The sequence below is a fragment of the Caenorhabditis remanei genome, chromosome X (assembly GCF_010183535.1).
Source record: "Caenorhabditis remanei strain PX506 chromosome X, whole genome shotgun sequence".
NCBI lineage: Eukaryota > Metazoa > Nematoda > Chromadorea > Rhabditida > Rhabditidae > Caenorhabditis > Caenorhabditis remanei.
In genome coordinates this window covers 8096322-8114226 of record NC_071333.1, presented here as the reverse complement: position 1 = coordinate 8114226, position 17905 = coordinate 8096322, and the positions used below count along the sequence as shown (strand labels likewise).

Sequence of the window (17905 nt, the reverse complement as noted above, 5' to 3'; positions counted from 1 at the left end):
TAAAAGAAAGTGAGATTAGCGGACTGTTCGGTGAGAGAAAAGAAGTGAAATGAAGTGATATATCCGCAAGAATTGGAAAAGGGTTTATCTCGTCGCCGAATTTATATGGGTCGCCGGCCGACGTCCTGGAGAGAGTGAATGCTTCAAACTATCCTGCTGGGTATCCTGCCTTTATCGTCTCAATTCTTTTTGTGCGTGTCCTGGACACTTTAACGTTGGCCCGCGGAAGCAGCGGTGTATATGATATGGCATACAATAGTTTCTATGAGGCGAATGGTGAAAGGTCAATCAGTGGCCAAGAAGAAACGGGATTTTCATAGTTTCTATGAAAAATGACAAGTGTGATCGGAAGATTGATGATGAAAAACTAGGACTACGGCATAATGGAACAGACTAGTAGATTCTATATTCAAATACTTCTATTTGTATATTAGCCCACGTCGTCGTGTTTTTGCAATCTGGGTCATACCAATTTTAGTCTTCATAGCTATTTCTCCCCCTCAATCGCTTATTTGACCATCTCGGAAAAAGTATTAAAAATCGAAAGTTCACGGTTTTCCCTTCTTTTTAGATCCAGACAAGCACACAATAAGATGATGACGATGTTTGCTCAGGCTGTTTTGATGGAAACCTAAAGAAGAATTCGGAGTTTGTATTCTCATGGAGACTGGATACTATCTGCAAAATAATCTGAAAACGGTTTTTTTTTCCAATACAAGACTTTCAGATAGAGGAGATTGGGCAACGATGACGAGTTTTCAATAAATCTGAAAATTGTAAGGTGTATTTCATGCATTAGCTCATTTTCTGCTCATATTCTCACAAAGTACAGCTTTCCTTTGAAGTTCAAACCCCAAGAAAAAGAAAATCTGAATGGAATGTACTTTTCAATGCCGAGCCTTCTCAACAATCATTTTTGAGTGACCACCAACACACGACTATGGCTTCCTGTGAACACAGACACTCGCTCAAAAAATTGCTCACTCAGGATATCAGCTCCGAAGAAAAAGAGAGGCAGAGCGAGACTATGGGAGTATCGTGTGAGCGGCCGATAGGCGGAGAGACGTCATTACTAACACTTGTTTTCTACGTTCAGATGGTTTCCATAACAACAATTGGTCACCCGGTGGCTGCGAGAATAGAGAAGCGGGCGCGCTCGCGTAAATTGCGCTAAGTTTCGTTACATATTCGTACACTTCCTCCCATTTTCGTCCAGAGGGGAAGAAGAGGGAGACCACCCATTATTATTCATGTTTTGTAGTGGTCACTCTTTTTTTTAGTACTTTTCGTCTATTCAGAGTTTATTACATAATATTATATACTAGTTTTGTTTCAGGTTTGCTAACATGGTCCGAACATACGCTTTCAATGCATCCAGCAGATCTGAAATTGTAAGTATTTCTAATAAAGTTTGTCTTTTCGAAGTTTTTTTTTCAGTTCGAACAGTTCAAACATACAGCAGCAGCACCTCGATTTAATCCAGAAAATCATAACAATTTTCGTTCGCAGGATACGGTTACATCTAGTTACACCAATGATAACAGGTATTTTTTCCTTAAATTTCAATTCTGAAAAGATAAAACTGAACTCCTTTTCCAAACCACCTGCCTACATTTACTTCAATTTACGTTTTGCTGCTATGAGAAAATCAGAAGAAGCATGTGAAAACGTACTCTATTCCAAACTCCCGAATATACAATTAGTTTCCAGGAAATTCGTCCCCAGTGAGTCCCCAGTTTCTACAACTACCACAAACAGTATGACGGATAGTTCTTCTCATCTCAGCAACCAAGAAAATAATAACCAGTACATGAACAATGTCTTTCCACCATTGAATCAATCGAACATCTATCAATCTTCTTTTCATTCCTCAATCATTGACCCTCTGAACTCTATTATTGCACTTCGACCGTTGTACATGAATGGACAGTTGGTATACATGCCTGTAGAGCCTCATATCAATATGATGATTAACAAAGAATTTGGAGGTATTCGCAACCAAGTACAGCCAGTTGTCCAACAGCCAGTGGTGTTGCCGCAGGTATTCACTAATGCTGTTTTCCAATTCCTGCAAGAATTCTTGTTCAGATTCAGCCGAATATGCCAATTCTCGCTCAAAACGCTGCTCAGCCATATCAAGAGATGCTCCCACCTCACTCGATGGTTCGGAGTCAATCAAGAAATGACGTTTACCAAAACCGACAGGATCCCCCCACTCAGGCAAGCCTCAATCGTCAATCTGCCAACCAACAATATCGTCAAAACACTATAAATGCAAAGTATGGAAGTCTACCGAATCTTTCACAGAGAACGTAAGCAATTTGTAGTATAAATGTGTCACTTTTGAATCAAGACTTTTTAGTGGACAAGAACAATACAAGTTGAGTAGCCAGGAGCAACATAAATTGGAGTTGCAACAACAAATTGAGGATAATAAAAGAAGAAAGGCTTTAGAAAAACAGAAGGAAATTGAGTTGGAGCAGCGGGAAATTAGAAAGTGGGAAGAACACCAAATAAAAGTTAGAGAAGAAGAAATAAGGGAGAAGCAGCAGATTTTGGACAAAGCCAGAGCGATTGAGATGAGAAATCAACATGTTTATGAAAAAGAACAGGTTTGTCAAAGATTTCCAGAATCCTTACTGGAATAACCTTTTTGGAGACTTTTTTGAAAATCTGTGGTCACAGAAGTTCATTGAGTTTGAGGAACATTTTTGAAAATAAAAATTGAAAATAAAGTTACGCAGTAAAATATTTCAATAGAACATTCCTATTCATAACGTCACTTCTTCAAAATAAAGTTATTCGACCTATTCAGATGCGATCTCAAAACCAGAAAAAAGACGTCGTCCGTCAATTCCCCAACAGCAACAGCAACAACAATACCGACCTCAACAACGGTATGATGACTATGATTCGTATGGAGACAATGAGGAGCCCATTCGTCCCGCTCGACAACAAAATATGCGTAATTCGAACTCGTTCTCTGGTGACTAATTAGCACGCTGTTTGATAATTTGACAAGTTAAATTTGTAGAGTACTCCGAACAGCGACCATCATCTCGGTTGATTAGAAATCAACCAAGATATGAACAACAATATAATGTGGCGAGGGAACAAAGACCTGATTCTACACAACCAAGAGAAGTGGAATGGTGGGAGAAGAAGCAGCAGAACAAGGTTTGATTGTTATTCTTGTTGTTATATATTTATTAATCTTCAACGTTTAATTCGAATCTTTTCTGTTTAGATTGCCGAAAGACAAAGTGCTGTAATCCCAACTCTACGTGGTAAGCCTCCCGCAGTGCCGGATAGTCAAAGGTTAGTCAGCTAATGAGGTTGTAATGTGATACATCTCCTTATTTGTAGAAGTGGATATGATTCTTCTGGGTATGTGGGTGAGCATCAAAGTCGTCCTAGCTCACGTACCTCACGTACGACATCAAGCACTCAAAGATCATCAGATGTCCATTCAGAGGAACCTATTTCTAGAAATCCATCAGGAAGACGAAGAGCACCGACTGCTTTCACCGTTGATGCTTAAACTTGCTGTGCAATAAATCTTTGTGTCCGCTTATTCTTAAATTAAATTCAATCACAAAACACATTTCAACATGGATGTATTTATTCTGAGAAATTAACAGTCATCAAGTTTGATGAGAAGACAAAAACTCTTCCACTACCATTGGTCGTACGAACGGGCCGCCGCGCGTCCACCGTGATTCATGAATCCGCGGAGTGGCATCGAAGATTCCACTGATTGAACGTCTCCAATTATTCCTGTAAACCGGAACTTTAGCATTTTTCATTTCCGCTTTGCAGGAAGTAATAAAGCTCCGGAACTCGTGTACGCATAAAGCCCATTGTTTTTCAACCGTGAAATTAAATAAATGTAAGGTCTTTTTGTGTATTTATAAAAGCACTGGGCAGTGGTTGTGGGTTGGCGGTTAAAAGCAGCGGAAAACACCAAAAAGCGAAAAATAAAGAAATGGCAAGACAAAGAAAAGATAGGAAAGAGATCACTCCAGAAAATCCTAACTTTTTTGTGTCCTTTTTGAAATTCATTAACAAGTTTGGAGGAATGTCGTCAGTGTCAATTGACATATCAGCTATCAGTTGCGCATTCTTTACTGTAAATCAAACCGTATTTTGAAACATATCCGGAATGTTGATTACTGTTAATAAGAAGTTAATTCTGAAATTTTGAATAAGTTACCATAGAGTGGACGTCCATGTCCTCCGCGGAACGCGGATGCAACAGCAATGAGAGCGAAAAGAGCAATGAGGAGAGTAGCCAAGACTTGCATTCTGTAATAAACGTTTTGAATAGTAGGGAATGGAAAAAAGATAAAGAATTGTCTGAAGAAGGAAGTGTTTTCCGAAAACTGAGAACATCGGAAGATTCCTTTGCCTTTTCTAGTAACGTCAGCTCTAAGAAATCCAGTGATGCTCCGCCCCCAGTCCCACCTCTTTTCATTCCTTTTTTGTAGCTCTAAATTGACTTATCTTGTTATGCTAACTTTTGTTCCCTACACAAAACAATGTTGAAAATCAAAAATTCGTGGTTGGGAACATCAGAAAAAAGTAAAGTAAAGCACTTTGAATAAATTTGAATAAACTAAGTAAAACATGTAAAAGAAGTTGAAAGGAAGAAAAAAGACAGGAAACAAGTGACAGCTTGAACGAATTGGACAGCAGTTTTTATCGTCTACTGAAAGGTTACAAAGACCATTCAATTACTAAGAGTTTCAAATGTTTACAGGTACGGAGGCGGACCTATATTTAGGAGAGACCAAGTGAACCTTTAAAAGAGAAACAACTTAGTTTAAATGAACAATTGAGTTGTCTCTGACTCTGAGTAAACTTTTTCCAAATTTGGGTTTTTAGAAATGAATTCTAGGTAAAATATATTTCGGTTTTGAAAAATTCGAAAAACTAATTTAAAACAAACTTTTTTATTTATATAATTAGTGCGATAGTTTCTTGTTTCTCTATTTTTTACATGTCGAGTCAATTGACATAAACTTTATATTACAAGCAACTCGTCGCGATGTGTCAACTAGTTTTCTCAAAAACACACGTAACTCCGCAAAGAGCAAAAACTGAACCTCAAAAAATAACTAGACCTTATAAGTACAATCGAGTACACCATAGAAAAAATTCCGAATGCACTTTCGGCATGGTTTTTACTAGAAAAAGAAGACAACGGGTATGTATGAACCTAATTAGTAGAACTATAAAACTGGGTCGTGATGAATAGAGTTTTATTGTTGCGGACAGCTCAAAACACATGAAAATGACGGAATCCACGTTTTCTCATCAAGAAGAGTTACCTGATCTTCCGCTTCCTGGATTAGAGGAGACCATCGATAAGTATCTAAAATCTTGTATGTTTACAAAAAACTCAAGACGAGATCATGTCTGTTGTAATATACATAGAATCTTCTTATGAGGATTTTGTAAAGCTAGTAGGATTACTGGATTGTTGTTTTGTTGAAAGAAGTGTTTCGAGAAATGGGTTATCCACTGGTTAAGTATGAAGACGGGAATCTGTTTTTCTTGTAGTAATTCCGATCATCACCAAAGATGAATTGAATGATGTCACCAACCTTGCCAAAAAGTTCACCAATTCCGAAAGTGGTCACAGAATGCAAAACTTCCTCGAACTCAAATCAAGTACTTCAAAGAATTGGGTTAGTATTCCTATTTTCGTCACTTCCATTGTCCATTTTTGAAAATCAAAACAAGCAATTTTCAGCTTGAAGACTGGTGGTACGACGCTTATACAACTAATCGAGAGTCTTTGCTCACTCAAAATATGGGAGCAATTATTCCCAAGTCATTCATTCAGAACTGCTCTCAAGTGAGCATTGCTTCACAGATTATTCATCACATGATGACTTATTGGAGTCTTGTCAGACAGTGAGTACAATTATTATATTTCAGATTTCAGATGAAAAACAATGAGTAATTAGACATATGATATTTTTTGAATGGACACAATTTCAGAGAGAAAATTCAAGTGACTAAAAGCAGAGGAACAAACTGGGATATGTATCAAGTTTACAATTTGTTCAACTCATGCAGAGTTCCTGCATTGCCAAAAGACAAAATTGAAAGATACTTTCGCACAGGTTCAAAACATTAGCGCATTTCCGAAAATTCTCACTAACAACTACAGAGGCTGAAGGGGGATGTCCATCACATGTCATTATTCTATGCAATGGTCATATATGGAAAATGGAAACTGTGCTAGATAAACAGTTAATCGGCACTTCTGAAATTCAAAACTGTTTGAAGTATATCAAAGCCAACTCAACAAAAATTGATGAAAACACAATTGTCAAGTTGACTACCTTAGGAAGAGACACATGGGCTCTGGTAACTTTACTAACTTCAAGCCCCAAAAACACGCTCATTATAGATTCGAGAATCCTTGATTGTTAACAGTAGCCAAAATCTTGAAATCTTCAAGACAATTGAGAGTGCTGCTTTCTGTTTAACCTTGTCGGATGATTTCGTGGAAAATGATTCCGAAGTGAGAACAAATTTCGCTAGTTTGAATAATTGCATTACTTTTTTCAGTTGATGAAATATTCTATTTTTGGATCTTCATTAAACACTTATTGTGACAAGAATCTGAATATAATTGTTCTCCGGGATGGAAAAGTTTGTTTGCAAGCAGAGGTAAAGCGTCAAATTACGTTCTAAAAAGTTCTTTATCTTGTTCGATCTTGATCATTTATAGCACGGCAATGTTGACGCAATTTCTCTTTTTGCTCCGTGTGACTTTGCCGCCGACCAACTTCAAAATGATCCCAAATTGAATGAAGAGGTACTAATGAGAATTTGTGTAGGATGAGAAAAAACACTCAATTTACTTTTTTCCTTTTTCTTTTTGCATTCCCTACTTCAGACTCTTCAAAATAACATTTCAACGCCCACTCCTGAAAGAGTTAAGTTCTTGTTGACAGGATCGGTTTCCTCGAGAGTTTCCGAAGCAGAGAGGAACTTTTTCGCATTGGTGATTTCTGATTTCATTTGACAGGCAGAGAAAAAACATGTATTTAGAGCTCAAGAACCAATGTGAATGTATATCATTATTCAAATTTTGGAGCGGCATATTGCAAGAAAAGAAAATTGTACGCAGATACAATTATTCAAATTGCATTACAAATGGCTTACTTGAAAACTCATGACAAGTATGACTTCAAAAATTACTTCTGAAAAATGAGTTTGAGTAGTAATAAAGTTATAGATTGGCTCCAACATATGAAACTGCGTCAACCCGGAAATTTTATCATGGAAGAACAGAGACTGTTAGAAGTTTAACCCCAGATCTTGCAGATTATTTGGAGGCGTGTGAAAATTCCGCTACAGTAAGACAAGGTAATATCTGATATGAAAACCTCATACTTTTCCAGAACGAAACACTGAAAACACTGTTTTTTGATGCCTATAACTCACACAATACGTTGATGGATGCTGCTCGAGAAGGAAAAGGAATTGATAGGCATTTCCTGGGACTGAGGTATTTCATTGTAGGGCGCAGCAGTGAGGTCCGCATCATAAAAATTTTATTTGAAAGGAGTTGCGATAAAATTAGAATTGAGTTGGCTCTAGAATAGAAACTTTGAAAAACGTCACATTAATATATTTTGATGGGATGTAAAATGTGTTTCGTTCCAGAAATGCAAAATCTGCATTGAAAAGTTACGGGGAAGAACATGAAACACCTTTCTTGGATCACTCATCATTTGCAGCTAGTGGTGGGAATGGAAACTTTTCGTTATCTACTAGGTACACTATTGATTTTATCACCGCGTAATTACATTGTAAATTACAGTTTTCTTGGATATAACGAGAACGGATGTTTTGGATACGTTGTCCCGATGTGCAAAGACGGATACGGAGCTTTCTATCGTATAAACGCAACTAGGTTAGTGCATCAACTGCCCCTATCCAACAATTGTTTCCCCATTTTTAGCTTGACGTTCACAATCTCCAACTATTTAGACGACGTAACAAATGGGGACGAATTCTGCGAGAACCTTGAGTATTCTCTCGATTTCATCAAGAATGTGATTCTGACCAATGAATAAATTCTTGTGGGGTTTGATTTTCTATCTCTTTTTTCTTCTGTTTTGTGACATAAAAAGTTTTTCGCTGTCGATTCAATTTGACCGTTAACCTTAGCAGAAAGAGATAGAAAAGGAATTAGGATGATCAGAAAACCAAAACAGACTTTTTGGATTGGATAAACACGTCGTCTTCACTAATTCCATTTTCTGACTTGTGAAATGAGGAATTCACTAGAAAAAAATATAAGGCTGGGCTTGTAGTATTCACAGAACTCTTCTTTAGATGCAGACCACAAATCCATGGAAAGAAGAATGATCTTCATTGTCAAAACAAACAAAACATTACAAATGTACATAAAAATTAAAGCTTAGACCTTGTGAGCCCATGGGCCTTGCCGGATAATGACTGTCTTCTCAATCACAGTTGGTCTTGGTCCCCATGGTCGTGGTCCCCACGGTCTTGGTCCCCATGGACGAGGTCCATATCCTCCATATCCTCCACCGTATCCACCGTAACCTCCCCATTGGGCGCTGAATCAGTTTTTATTCAAAACCTGGAACACAGTTGGAAATATTACCTGGCTAGGCCAATAAGAGTAGCAAGAAGAACGAACAGGAGGTTGAGTTGCATGATAACTTTGATGTTGCACAACGTGATCGCTTGAAACGTTTCAGTTTTTATATATGAAACCTACTCTCATGGTCACGAATCCCCGCCTTTCGGTTCAACCAACAAGGACGATCGACCAAAACCTTTTTCTTCATCGGGATGTGATAGACAGTGTAAAGTTGAATGACGTCATCTCAGTATTTCGGTGATATTTTTTCGTCTAACTTCCTTCTCATTTAGTTTCTCGAACAGATAACATGCGAGTGCGTCTAATATTCAACGAGTGAATTGAGGGTTCAGGTTTGGGTTTCATGACAGAAAATACGATTAGACCTGATTTCAATAAACCGTCAGGTAGGGATTGTTTATGAGAAGCCCTAATTTTGAAATCACCGATGATCAGACTGATCTTCAGAAATACATTTAAACCAGAATTATAATATCAAAGATGGACTAAAGGAATAATCAGTGACGTGATGAATGTAACACTGGTCTGAGAAAATAAAGTTCTATAATCAAAATCAAAAAAGAAATAAAGTCCTTTGCTTTCGGAAGGTTGCAAGCTCAGTATTTCTAGTTAAAACTTTGCATTCGGTGAACTAAAACAAAAACAGGATCGTCGTTATAAGTCTCTTTTTTTTTCGTTCTTCGAACTTTCATTAGTTTTCCTGTATAGCGACTTTGATGAGTAGAGTCGAACAACATAAAATGTGTGTTAACAATATTTGAAGGAGATCCACTTCAGTCAGATGCTCCAGTCAAACATTCTGTCAGATATGTACCTCGTCACTGAAAACATACGGACTCCTCTTGGACAGTTTTTCTATTGTTCGCTTGTACTCCAAGCTTGAACTGTTGTATTTGTTATCTCTATTCCTTCAGTGAAATCTAGTTGTCATTTATACCAGTACAAAATACGTGACTTTTATCATTTATCAATGAGGCTTTAAAAATATTTTAGAACAATTTTATTATTGTACTTCGTCAATATAAAACAAGTTATTAGACAATCAATTTACTTTCCACCACGGATAATGGTCTCCTTGATGATGGTTGGTCCTCCACGTCCGAATCCTGGTCCTCCTCCGAATCCATTTCCTGGGCCACCTCCGAATCCTCCGCGGCCACCGAAACCACCTCCTGGTCCATAGTTGGATCCTGGGCCACCTCCGAATCCTCCGCGTCCACCGAAACCACCTCCTGGTCCATAGTTGGATCCTGGTCCACCTCCGAATCCACCACGTCCGAACTGTCCTGGTCCTCCTCCGAATCCACCTCGTGGACCGGTCTCAATGATGGTGGTCTTCTTGACGAATCCTTGTGGGGCAGCCAAAACGGCGGCCAAGAGGCCGAGAAGAAGAATAATAGCGTAAGAGTTCATGGTGTTGAAACTGATTGAGAATATGGAAAATCGACGCGTTTATAAGGCATCTCGATGGGCAGAGGCGTGATACGAAACATGATGAGATAGAATGGGTGCATGCGAGGGTTGACGAAGAAAGTCACAGATATTTCGACATTTTTTCGGGTCGAAAAATCATCCCTCGTCTGAATTGTGTGAAGCGTAATAGTGATGATGGTAAGTGATGGACAGAGTGTGATGTTTGAAGAGATAGACCAAAGTATTGGAGGAGAAAATGAAAATATACCCTTGTGAAGAAGAAAACGGAATTGATCTTGGTACATGAATTCCATATCACGCATCGATGCAGGTCAAGACTCATCCCGGAAGTGATTGTTTAGTCAAAGTGTGCGGAGTTTTTTTTGTTTGGCGTATAAGTGCCGGAAGTTGACATCAGTGTTCAATAATATTCGAAAAAGGAAAATGACTAAGAATTGGGGAAGCTCACAACTTTGTGTGTGACAAATATTAGGTTGTCCCAAAAGTTTTCGAACATAGTTTTGTTAATCTGCTATAGGACAGAGAGCGAGAATCAAACCAAATAGTGCATGTTTTCCATTATATAAGACGTTGGGTGTATTAACAATAATATGCATTTCTTCTGGCTGCCTCCTCTCAATGAACGCGGCACCAATCTTTGTCCCCGACCGACTTCATATTCGTCATGTCATTTTATTTTTGTTTCTATCTAACTCAAAAATCATTGAGATTGAAGAACGTATGGTTGAAGTTTAAAAGGATAATGCCCCTCAACGGCAGACAATTAGTCGTTGGGTCCATCGTTTCAAAAATAATGATTTTTCTTTGGCCGAAGCAACACGTTCTGGAAGACCAGTGGAGTTCGACATTGACAAGTTACGGGAGGTAGTGGAAAGTGACCCATTTCAATCCATTCGTGAACTGGCAACAGTAATGGGCTCTACTCACTTTGTGGTAGAAAGAGGACTGGGAGCTCTTGGCAAGTTAAAAAAAATGGGAAGATGGATACCACACAAATTGTCTAACTCTGACCTTGAGGGCCGAGTGGACATGTCACTGCAACTTCTGACCCACCATCCTAATTTCAACTGGCTGGATCATTTGGCTACGTTGGACGAGAAGTGGGTCTTATACGAAAACCACCACAGGAGAGCCCAGTGGGTTGATGCTGATAAACAGCAAGAGGATGTCGTCAAACAGGAGTTACACCCTAAGAAAATAGTGCTCTCCGTCTGGTGGTCTGTTCGTGGAGTGCTTTATTGGGAACTGCTTCCGGGGGGAAAAACTATCACCGCCGACTACTATTCTTCTCAATTACAAAAAGTGAAGTCCAAACTGAAAACCTCCCCTCTACACGGTCCCAAAGTCCACTACCTCCATGACAACGCAAGACCACACACCGCAAAGACGATCAAGTTTCTCTGGGCTACATTCCACTGGACAGTCCCTGCTCACCCTCCGTACAGCCCTGATATCGTTCCTTCGGATTACCATCTGTTCAGCAACATGCATCGATACCTTAAAGGCCAGAACTTCAAAACAAAGTCAGAGGTCGAGAAATGGTTGAAGAAGTATTTTGACTCGAAGCAGCCTGAGTTTTTTTGGAAAGGTATTGAATCTCTACCTACTAAATGGCAAACAGTCGTGGATAAAGGTGGTCACTATGTTTGATTTTTGCAATATTCTGGCTTTGAATAAATTTGATTTCAATAATGTTCGAAAACTTATGGGACAACCTGATACATTTGAAAGAAAGTCTATATAAGTTAAAAGGTTTGATTGTAGACGTTTTAGCGTGAAGCATTCAACAAATATTCAAAGAAAATCTTTATTCAGAAGAAAAATCATCAGTCTCAAACACATCATCCTCTTACAACAGTTGTTCTGACCACTGTTGGTCTTGCCCATGGATTCCATGCTGGTCGACCCCAACCTGGATTAACCACAGTTCTCTGAAATGCAACTGGACGTCCCCATTGAGCAGACACACTGGAAATTTTGTAGATTTATCTAGAATTGAAATTGAGAAAAACGTTTAGTACTCACACACTGAAATAGAAAATAACAAAGAATAGAATAACCTGGTTGGCAGATACCATTTTGTCTTAATTCAGAAGACTGGTAATATTTTGTTTTGACTTCCTTCTTTTTATAGAACACCAATTTTTACACATACAAAATGTACCTGTTTCTGAAGAATGAAAGTAATAAAATATTTGTTTTTCTCCAATTTTCAAAAAATGTATGCATTGACTGTTTATCAAATATATTTTCGATTGACAACTTTTAACCTTTAAAACAAATGTTTTTATTTTATAATGATTGTTTGGCACCCTGCGTCGTACTATTTTGATAAAGCGTATGATCATTATGAAACATGCTCCAATATCTACAACTTGTCTTCCGTGAGATTCTGGGGCCTTTGTATGTATTTCTTTTTTTTTTCAAATAAAACCATAATCTTAGTGTCAAATCATTTCATTATTTGAACATATTGCATCATGTAAAGAGTATCTTATAGCAATCACAATTTACTTTCCTGGACGGATGATGGTTTGCTTGACAATGGTGGTTGGTCCGCCAAATCCTGGGCGCCCTCCGAATCCTGGTCCTCCGAATCTTGGTGGTGGGACCGGTGGTCCTCTGTTGAAACCTCCTCCAAATCCTGGACGTCCTCCGAATCCTGGGCCTCCTCCGCGGATGATGGTAGTTTTTTCAATAACTCTTTGTGGAGCGGCCCTGGAAAAATTTCGGATTTTCGTTCATGTTCCAAGCCGGTTTTTATTTGGGAAAAAATACTTCTTGATCAATTTCTACAAAATAAAAATAAAACAACACTTACAAAGCGGCGACAGCCAAAACAACAAGAAGGAAGAAAGAGTAGAAGTTCATTTTCGACGATTGTCTGTTTGAAACTCAGATTTTCTGAGTATTTATACGATCTTCGAAGGTGTCAATGGACCGCCCGATGACGCAACAAGGCCTCTTTGATTTTGGTAAAGATCTTTTGATCGTCAAAATTCGTGATTACAATCTAATCTGCGTGCCCTCGTTTGTTGAATCATATCGGCGCATCTTAATAAGACGCAGTGTTTCCTTCAGAGGTGTTGCGATTGTAACTGATCTTATCGAGAAATGAATAAATACATTTGGAAGTACGGTTTGGCGGACAGTATATTCTGTTCAGTACTTTTCGAAGCGAAACTTGTCTAGAACTTTGACGAAATGACGAATTTTCAAATAATTCGGCGAAAAAACACCCAAAAACTACATTTTTTTAACACATGACCTTTCAGGAACATTCTCTTTTTTGTCTTCAATGACTATCACTGTACACATTTTTCTTTAAAATTTTTACGAGACCCAATACTCGCTTTTACTGACTTATTCTCTCAGTTGCCAAATGGTCATTCATTATTTGACATCAAACTTCTGAAGGCTGGTTGGAGGACGTGCGGCAGAGATAAGATCTTCTTTTTTGGTCGCACTGACTTCTTTGGTTGTGTAATACTGCAATGCTGAGAGTGACCTTTTGATTGAAAGTACGATACTGTAGTCTTTGTTTGACGACATCACAAAGTATTTTTTGTAAAGATTTCTGAATTGAAGAAAAGAAAATGTTGAGGTCAAATGTACAGCATAATGTACAAGCCGATCTGAAACGAGTGTTGGATGTATCAGCGTCATTTTTACCGAATGTTAGCAGTTAAACTGGTTTTCAGAAAATAAGAACATTCTAAACATTTTATCAATATTGGGGATTGTTTCTTCATCAACCAGGAAGCAATTATCTGTGACATCCCTGCAATAAAAACTACGGATTTTTCATTTTCTATTTCCTTGTCTCCAAGAAACATGTTTTCGGTGATCTTCCCATCAAACAAACCAACACACCTAACTATCTTTGGGTTTTCGAAAAAAGAGTGGAGGAAAAAAATGAAGAAGATCAGAGGTAGAGCAAAAATCTTATTGATACAATGATTACATTAAATTGGCTCATCATCGGATTGGATAATGGGATGGAAGGCAGTAAAAAAACAAACAGAGAAAGAGAAAGAGCGGGGGTCTCAATGACCGGCTCAAGTGCATCTCGATTCGCAATCTTCTAGTGTATCAAGTGTTTCACTTTTGCGTTTTTCAACATTTTAATTTGACCCGAATTTATTGTTCTCTCCTTCGTTTTCTATTCATCCTTTTCACATTTTAAATTGGTTTCGGTCTCATGTTGATTGCCTTTTTTCTCGAGTGAACTCATAAATTTTCCGGAGCGTTTTGCTCTTCAGTTTCAAAAAGTATCGCTCTCTTATAAGATGATGAGTTGAGTTAGGATGCCCACTGATCATGTCACGCACACAACACTTATCAGTTAGCAAACTTTAGACAAGCTCCTATCAGCCCACGTTCTCTCTGTCTGAGTTTTCGATTCCGTGAATACTTTTGGAACAGTTATAAACTTACGAGTACTTGAAAACCAGGAACAAGTTTGCTTGGATTGTAAACAGAAAAATGGAAAAAGTTCATTTCAGCCGTTTTTTTTGAGGATGTCGTAGAAGGAAGACTGGCATTGAGTTGTTTTTTTTGTTGGATGTTTTTTTGAGTGAAAACATTTTTCGAGACGAACAGGTCTTCGTTTTTTGGAATATATAAACCAATTCCAGTTGTTTTTATTTGCAGTTTTTATATTCTATAGAGATTTGTTATTTGGAAATCAGACATCTAAATTATTTTTAGATTGTTTGGGTGACCTGTGAAATATCAGATCCGGGTAGGTTAGTTAATTTATTTTTACAATTTCAAAAATAAATTTTCATGATAGAATGAAAATGTTTAATCCGTTTATTCTATTCAAATGTAGACAAAACTTTGGCTGCGGATAACCCATTTTTGCCACGATTATAATCAAAAACGATCAAAAGCTAAAAAGATGCTATCAAATACAATAAAAGCTGCTCATAATTCATGTTTTTCATTTCTGTTCTCACAGTTATTTTTGACTACTTGATCTCCAACAAATTTTCTTTCCTTTTTCTCTAGACCACCAGTAGGCTTTTTGGATTTTTCGTAAATATCAGTTTTTTGTGTTTCTGGAAAAGCCCAAGTAATGTGTTCTACGATGTCATCCCGGAAGGTGACCAGTCATTCACAAAATTGTCATATTCAGAAGATTTACAAAACGCAGTTTGGAAGATGAATAGATACAATTTGACGAATGTTTTCTATTTTCGAGAATTCTAATTTAAGCATTGAAATGGTGTTGTAAGAAGAAAACGCGGTTATAAAAGTTCAAGAATTGCGTGGGATATGATGAAAAGCGTTGTGCGCAAATATAGACTATGTTTGAAATTCTATCTCAAAAAATGAAAATTTTCTCGGCACTAATGAATAACTCAGAGTTCTTTTTTTTCGATATAATTATTGCTTTACAGAAAACTCAATAACGGGACACATGAAAAGTATAGATTTTTTCTCGAAAAAATGTTGTGTTCCATTTCTACGCACCCTTACTATGTTCGTTTCTTTCTTACATCCTTTTTGATTTCTGGCCATCAGCGTTTCCCATTCTCATGGCATTTTCTTTTGTGGTAAATGAAAGCGACACCATCTGCATAAGCAGTTTTTATTCGAACGCGGCACGAGTAAGCCTTATTTTCGTCGCCAAAAAAACCATTTCATTAAGACCCTTCATTAACATACGGCGTGACGCTGCCGAAAAGCACATTCTCAATGCTCATTCCCGGTTTTTATCTATTCTTTCATTTCATTCATTTTTCGTTATTCTGTCCCCGCGAATTCTTTGAAAACGTTTTTCAGATTACGGTAGCTTCTTCACGAGGTCATAAATCTTTCTGAAAATATTCAAAAATAACTCTCAAACTTCTAATTTAGAATTTCGGTTAGTTGCGGACATTGGGTTTCAATCACGAGTCTTCCGAACAAACGTCTTGAATGAGAACATTTTGTCAAAAACGTTATGAAAACTCTGAAACTTGCTTTTTTACTCAGAGGGTGCTACATTTCGCCAACCATATTCATCAAAAAATGATAAATGACAAAATCTCACTGAATTCCGATTGCCATCGTGAGAAACCAGAAAAGTTCTGCACAATCGTATTCTTTTTCTTTCCTTTAGTGTTTTGAATTCAAGAGCAATCTAATGAGATGTGTACGTGGTAGCTGAATAACGAATTTCGCTCATTTTCGTTCCTTCCTGTGTTTTGTTAAATAAAATGCTACTTGAGAACTGAACTTTTTTCAAATTTATCTTTTCTCTGAATGCGTTCGCTCTTGATGTCCTTACTGAAAACGTGTTTAATGTGTGTTTTGCCCACATTTGTATTTTGCATAACCAAGATAGCTGTATTTTTAAATCACGAAAAAGTGATAGCACCATATGTTTTTCATATCTCGTCTTTCAAGACACGGGTTGCCACGTCAGTGTTTTAACTGGAAGAGTTTGCTCATTCATCACTCAATCATCAGTTAAGCCATATTTCCCTTTTTTTGCAAAAACAGACCACCCACCGGACCCACATTTCCGTATTCATCTATCAAATTTACTTAGAGACTGTTCCAGAAACTATCATTCGCACACGTACATTTCAAAGAATAAACAAACCAAATTGGTTGTGTTCAAGAAAAAACTTTAAACATGGGTCCAGTTCTTCGAAAGTTTCTGGGAACCAACTGCTCTATGTGCCACTTTGTCTACTATATGTGTGGGTGACATGTTTATGTTCCAATCCTATTTTCTTTGAGACGCGTTCTCAAAATTTCTTAGTTGTTTGTTTTAGATTTTTTACAGAATTGGTTTTTAGAGAGAACTTTTTTTCAGTTATCATATTAGATATTCTAAAAAGTCGTAACTTTTGTTATTCAGTGAACTATTTTTGTTTTATGGTTTAGTTCACATCATATCTTATCAGTTTGTTTTTAAAAGGCAATAAATCACATGTTTATTTTTTTATCTCTTTCTAATTAAAAATCGTACATTTTTGATTTACGACAGTGAACTTTTTGAATAGAGTAGACTTCTACCGCATCACATCATTCAAATTTTTTCACATTATTCTGTCTTACAAACTAATTTATCTTGTTCAATCCGTAAATGATCCCTCATTTTTCAAATGATTAATCTCTTGCCACTTATACTTTAGAACGGAACTATTCCGGACTATTTCAAAACTCGATAAACAAATAGCTGTTGAATAGACTTCTTATTATGAGACATGATTAGAATATCGTATATTCCCATTCTGGAATATGTCTAATACAGTGTATGAAGCATTTGATAAACACTTCTATAGTGCAGTTTCGAAGGATATTGAATGTTCACTCGAGTTTGAGTTCTCCTTAAGATTATGTGCAAATGATAGAATGTTCAAAAAGAATATTCTCAAATCTTCCTTTGAGCAATATTGTTTTGTTTCCTCCCACATCTCAAATTGTCTTCATATTCCTTCTTTCAATTGTGTTCTTGAACATTATGCTTCCGGGTTTTTTCGATTTTTTTCTTTTGAACGTCAATGAATTTACGAGATTTTTATTTTGCTTAGCAACCTCATCGTAATGCCCTTATGACACGCTCACTTATTGAAAGTGAAGTTTCACCTTGATCATTGAAGAAAGTTTGGAGAAAACTATAAGAAAGATACTTGAGTCAACGAAGCCAAAAAAAGTTAGTAACAGATGGTGAAATGCTTCCGACTGTTTCCGATTTAACCCTCGTCGGCCAAGAACTAGTGAGGTTATTCCAGTTCGCAATCGTAGGTCACACGGTTCACTGGTTGGTCCCATTTTTATCTGGTCATTTTTCTCATTGATTTTGATTAATAAGGA

General features: G+C 37.4%; 7 protein-coding genes across 7 annotated transcripts; 3 read left to right on the top strand and 4 right to left on the bottom strand.

Moving 5' to 3' along the window:
- Nucleotides 1–1346: 1346 nt before the first annotated feature.
- Nucleotides 1347–3541, top strand: GCK72_023556 (uncharacterized protein; the record flags this gene model as incomplete). Its single annotated transcript, XM_053735443.1, has 9 exons — nt 1347–1391; nt 1438–1544; nt 1711–2041; nt 2089–2312; nt 2363–2497; nt 2799–2986; nt 3035–3177; nt 3248–3318; nt 3367–3541. The coding sequence occupies 9 exons, from the start codon at nt 1347–1349 to the stop codon at nt 3539–3541; spliced, it is 1419 nt and encodes a 472-aa protein (XP_053579009.1).
- A 103-nt stretch (nt 3542–3644) lies between these two features.
- GCK72_023555 (uncharacterized protein) lies at nt 3645–4304 on the bottom strand (the record flags this gene model as incomplete). The annotated part of the gene is made up of 3 exons (XM_053735442.1): nt 3645–3777; nt 4037–4127; nt 4214–4304. 3 exons carry the CDS (start codon nt 4302–4304, stop codon nt 3645–3647), a joined length of 315 nt encoding a protein of 104 aa, XP_053579008.1.
- A 989-nt stretch (nt 4305–5293) lies between these two features.
- GCK72_023554 (uncharacterized protein) lies at nt 5294–8099 on the top strand (the record flags this gene model as incomplete). The annotated part of the gene is made up of 15 exons (XM_003109608.2): nt 5294–5384; nt 5563–5690; nt 5756–5919; nt 6007–6131; nt 6179–6378; nt 6422–6535; nt 6583–6684; nt 6746–6832; nt 6914–7021; nt 7069–7199; nt 7256–7376; nt 7422–7528; nt 7687–7797; nt 7844–7936; nt 7985–8099. The coding sequence occupies 15 exons, from the start codon at nt 5294–5296 to the stop codon at nt 8097–8099; spliced, it is 1797 nt and encodes a 598-aa protein (XP_003109656.2).
- A 347-nt stretch (nt 8100–8446) lies between these two features.
- Nucleotides 8447–8709, bottom strand: GCK72_023553 (uncharacterized protein; the record flags this gene model as incomplete). Its single annotated transcript, XM_003109641.1, has 2 exons — nt 8447–8609; nt 8657–8709. 2 exons carry the CDS (start codon nt 8707–8709, stop codon nt 8447–8449), a joined length of 216 nt encoding a protein of 71 aa, XP_003109689.1.
- GCK72_023552 (uncharacterized protein) lies at nt 8481–9839 on the top strand (the record flags this gene model as incomplete). Its single annotated transcript, XM_053735441.1, has 2 exons — nt 8481–8590; nt 9695–9839. The coding sequence occupies 2 exons, from the start codon at nt 8481–8483 to the stop codon at nt 9837–9839; spliced, it is 255 nt and encodes an 84-aa protein (XP_053579007.1).
- GCK72_023551 (uncharacterized protein) lies at nt 9704–10069 on the bottom strand (the record flags this gene model as incomplete). The annotated part of the gene is made up of 1 exon (XM_003109482.2): nt 9704–10069. One exon carries the CDS (start codon nt 10067–10069, stop codon nt 9704–9706), a length of 366 nt encoding a protein of 121 aa, XP_003109530.2.
- A 2531-nt stretch (nt 10070–12600) lies between these two features.
- Nucleotides 12601–12961, bottom strand: GCK72_023550 (uncharacterized protein; the record flags this gene model as incomplete). Its single annotated transcript, XM_003109711.2, has 2 exons — nt 12601–12808; nt 12912–12961. 2 exons carry the CDS (start codon nt 12959–12961, stop codon nt 12601–12603), a joined length of 258 nt encoding a protein of 85 aa, XP_003109759.2.
- Between the last annotated feature and the right edge of the window lie 4944 nt (nt 12962–17905).